Source organism: Schistocerca nitens, chromosome 4, assembly GCF_023898315.1.
Source record: "Schistocerca nitens isolate TAMUIC-IGC-003100 chromosome 4, iqSchNite1.1, whole genome shotgun sequence".
Classification (NCBI taxonomy): domain Eukaryota; kingdom Metazoa; phylum Arthropoda; class Insecta; order Orthoptera; family Acrididae; genus Schistocerca; species Schistocerca nitens.
Window position 1 is genome coordinate 190,148,533 of NC_064617.1, and position 4,309 is coordinate 190,152,841.

A 4,309-nucleotide genomic window follows, 5' to 3' on the forward strand; every position below is an offset into this window, starting at 1 on the left:
CCTTATTTTGTTATCAGTTGTTATGTGTTTGTCCCAGAGAATTCCATTCAATAAAGAGATTGTCGTCTTTCCAGAATTTATTCTTGATCTAATTTCTTTGTCCTGTTTCCCATCATTTGTAATTTTCACACCTAAATATTTATATTCCTCAGTAGCTGTTATTGTTCCCATCCCTTCTTCTAATATTAAGTCTCCATTCACTCCACCAATTACCATGTACTTTGTTTTATTCATGTTTACATTTAGACCTGATTTTTTTATATTCTTGAATCAATTTTCTGGTCATATACTCTATGTCCTCATAGTCTTGGGCTATAATCAGTTGGTCATCTGCAATTTGTAACGAGTATATTGTTCTATCATTTATTGGTATTCCCATAGCGTGACATTTTTTCTTCCAATTCTGTAAAGTTACTTCTGTATATATTTTATACAATGTAGGTGAGATGCTACATCCTTGACGTAATCCTTTTGTGACTTGGAATCCATGTGATAGATATTTACCAATTTTTATTTTTGAAATAGAATTTTTATATAAATTTTGAATTGCTTTAATTATTCTTGGATTTATTCCTATTGATATTAAAGCTTTCCATAAACTGGATAAAGGCACACTATCATAGGCTTTTTCTATATCTATGAATACTAAATGTATAGGTTGTGCCCGAACCATTTTTTTTTCAATAATTTGTTGTAGGCAAAAGATATGATCAATTGTTGATCTTCCCACTCTAAAACCTGCTTGTTCTTCAGGCTCCTTTTCTTTGTATTCTTGTTCTAACAAATATTTGATAATTCTTCCATATAATCTACTGAAGGTATTGGTCACTGTTATTCCCCTATAATTTTTACACTCATCTTTCGCTCCTTTTTTATGTATCACTGAAATATATCCTACTTTCAAATCATTTGGGACATCTTCCCCATTTAAACATCTTTCGAAAAGGTTTCTTAACAATTCCATTAATTTCTTTGTTCCTAATTTTAATAATTCTGCAGGAATACCTCCAATGCCTGTAGCCCTTCCATTCTTTAAAGATTTTATTGCAGTTTTTACTGTCTCTATTTCCAAATTTAATTTTATGATGTGTCTGTATTAGCCATACGCTAAATAATAAATAAATCTATAAGAAATTAAAGTAGAGACATGTTTTACATACTGAGGCCCGCACATATTAAAGTATTTAAAAAACTGCTGATTAGTTTATCACAGCTTATCAGAGGTCCCAGTATTTTCATGGGGAAAAATGGTAGGGTTAAGTAGAAGCCGACAACATTCTCGGAATAATAACGTTTCAAATATTGTATTGTATACTGCCGTCCTGACAGCTTACTTCAAAATATTTTGAACAATCTTAAAGATGATACCAGACAGAAACCCAATGTTAAATTTCCATTCAGTCATCACGTAAACTATGTAGATTTACAATCTTGTATTTTCGAACTTCGTTCTTAAGGCCTATTTAAACTGGCACGTTGTATAACAATATTGAAAATTTTTGTCGTTTGTAAACGCAGTTATTTTAAAACGTAAAAAGTTAAAATGAGTGCGGAGCAAAAAATGCCGCCCCCCCCCCCCTTAAGGTGCTGCCCCTAGGTCCGTGCCTAGTGGGCCTATATGTAAATCCGCCACAGGCCTCCGATATATATGAGAGGCTACAAATTAAGACATATTCACTTACATACATATACAACCATTAATCACATAGAGTATTTACATGCGTTCCAACATATTAATTCAATCGTGATGTGCTCCCATCATTGCACGAGATGTCACTCCAAACGCCACTTAATATACGGGAAAGATAATATACATGACTCCTGAGGACTTTACTAGCGTGCATTGCATAAAACGTTTGTTATATGAGACTGATTGTATTCACTTTCTTAACGTTGTTCTCTGAATTTTATACACAGCTCCACGCAGTGGCCGGTAGTGAAATTTTACCGCCACACCAGATAAGTCGTCCGGCCGTATATGATCACAATTAGTGCTGCCCATGCGAAAAACCGGGACGTGCCGCTGGTTTTTAATATTGTCGAAGACGAACGACGATAAATGTGTGCGATGGGCAATGGAAATAAACAGCTGAAGGATACTTTTCTCTGATCCTAGTCTGTGCTTCTGTTTCATGGCCTGCCATTGTCGAACAGCCATCAAAGCCCAAACTAATTAACTTATTCATATCAAGGCCCATATTTGCGATAAATTTTAAAATAAAGAAATTCTCTCAGCATCCAATGTAGTTAGCTCTGCAAACCCTAATAATTCTTCTTTTACTGCAAAATTCAATTTATCGACAAACTGTACTCCCACCGATAGTTGTTGTTTCCCGCTAATGCTAGCTGTTTCCTCACCCAATAATAAAAACGCTGCTGTTCTGTTTACCTCGCCAACGATCTCCCGTTTTAAAACAAAACCGCATGTACTTATTGAATTAGTGTGAACGCTGTGCGATGTATATTTTACTTTTCCTCTGCGATTTTGTATATGTTCCTCCGACACTTTGCAGCCCATATTTATTCTAAACAAAAGTGTATCTTGAAAATTTCGGTCACTAGAATTATTTCCCTAATGGCTACGTCTTGAGCGCTACGAAATATTAAAGTAGTAAAAATTGATTTCAGTTTTTTCTGTTGATATTTACAAGCTCTGTGATCCCACTGTCTAACTCTTCGATCACGTTTCTCTTTCTCATTTCTACGTACTCACAAAATTCTGTGGCTTTAATTGTAGATTCGAGATGCCAGCTGCTCTCTTCATGTCCTCGAGCATTGTTATGAAAGTGTTTGTAATCTTTGCAAGCCTTTATCACAAAAGCCCGATTATTCCTCTTTTTAAAACAGGTTTGAAAAGAGTACAAAACTTACAAAGCCCTCCCTTCAACCTGGGCGTGTATACTACCCATGAGTACTTTTATGACCAAGTTTTTTTGAAAAGGCCTTTGTATAGTTTTTATCATCAATGTCGTTTATGAAATGATGAGATAAATTTAGAGCACGTGCGTTTGTTAGCAACAGATACTTGACTTCGTCTGACACTGAATGGTTTATCAAAGTTGTGATTAACTGGTAATGAATGTAGCTCTCACGATTTGTTGAAAATAGAAACTGAAATTGATGAGTTGACGTCATCTCACTTAGTAGCGTCAAGAATAATGATATCAGAAGCAATACTAATGGTGGAAGAACATTGTTGTAATGACACTTCTGATGACTGGCAATGATGGCGATTCTTCTGGACCAATAACGTGACGTTAGAAGCTTGTGTTGATAATAAACTGGAAATTTTCGTGGACTCACTTTCGAAGTTATTGGACCCGGAAATTGTAATGAGTCACGCAGGTTCCTTGTCTATATGTAACAGAAACACCTTTCTTTCGAAATAAATTCCTGATCCATCTATGAAATAAATACAAGGGAACTTAACTTCAGAATAAACTAATAGTAATCCCCTTCAGAGGGTCTCTAACGTGCCTTTGTAAACCGGTATAAGAATTTAGTGTTTTTTTTTATTGGAAACAATAACATGCATTATTTGTAAGGGGAATGCTTCTAGCGGACCAGTTTCGCTTTCACGTTGTCTGTCCCGTTGTCCGCAGCTAGAGCAAAAATGTCCCGCTTTTGCAAACGGATCAAACAGTAACTGATTAGATGTGCACCATACCTGCCTACATCCATTTAATTCGAAACGAGCGAGTGACGCGGCCCAGCGGGCTGCATTGAGAAGCGAGAGCGAGTAATATGCGAGAGCGAGACAAATGCTGCCGCTCAACTCAGCCAAGAATCACATCGCGCGAGTGCGTACTTGACGTGCGACAACATTGTTATTTGTAGTTCGTATTCGAACGCTCTGGCGCAAGTGCAAAATCAAGCAGTTCGTTCAACGTTTTTGTGTTTCTAACAGTAGAAAAATGACCAAACGCAAGCGTACCGTTAATATTACTTTGCAAAATAAGCATCCATTTATAAAACAAAGGAATGATGCTTGAGATGTTGTGTGTGAAAAAGTCGTACTGATTTTAGTGTGGGTCATGATGGTGCCAGCGATACTGAGAAATATTTCAGATCGCAAAAACACAGGCTTTCCGATCACGCTGCTGCTTCCATCTCGTCAATGCTCGCTTTTTTTCGGAAGAACCGATTTGCCGATTTCGAAGGATTTGGATGAAGCTGCAGCGGAAGGTGCATGGGCGTATCTCACTCGGTTAAGAAAACCACACCTTTCGCTCAAATGACTGTGCCTCTGCTTTCATTCAAACATGTTATTAGAACAAATTTAGAAGTGCTCGTACAAAATCCTACGCTA

General features: G+C 36.8%; 1 protein-coding gene across 1 annotated transcript; it reads right to left on the bottom strand.

Annotated features, from left to right (window-relative positions):
* Positions 1 to 226: 226 nt before the first annotated feature.
* LOC126252198 (uncharacterized) lies at positions 227 to 1,405 on the bottom strand. Its single transcript, XM_049953069.1, has 2 exons — positions 1,335 to 1,405; positions 227 to 1,091 (listed from the first exon to the last, which is right to left on the bottom strand). The coding sequence occupies exons 1-2, from the start codon at positions 1,403 to 1,405 to the stop codon at positions 227 to 229; spliced, it is 936 nt and encodes a 311-aa protein (XP_049809026.1).
* Positions 1,406 to 4,309: the final 2,904 nt, after the last annotated feature.

Coding starts and splice junctions, on each gene's coding strand:
- LOC126252198 (XM_049953069.1), bottom strand. CDS start 1,405: ATGACTGAATGGAAATTTAACATTGGGTTTCTGTCTGGTATCATCTTT. Junction 1,092..1,334: donor ATTGTTCAAAATATTTTGAA/GTAAGCTGTCAG, acceptor TGGCTAATACAG/ACACATCATAAAATTAAATT.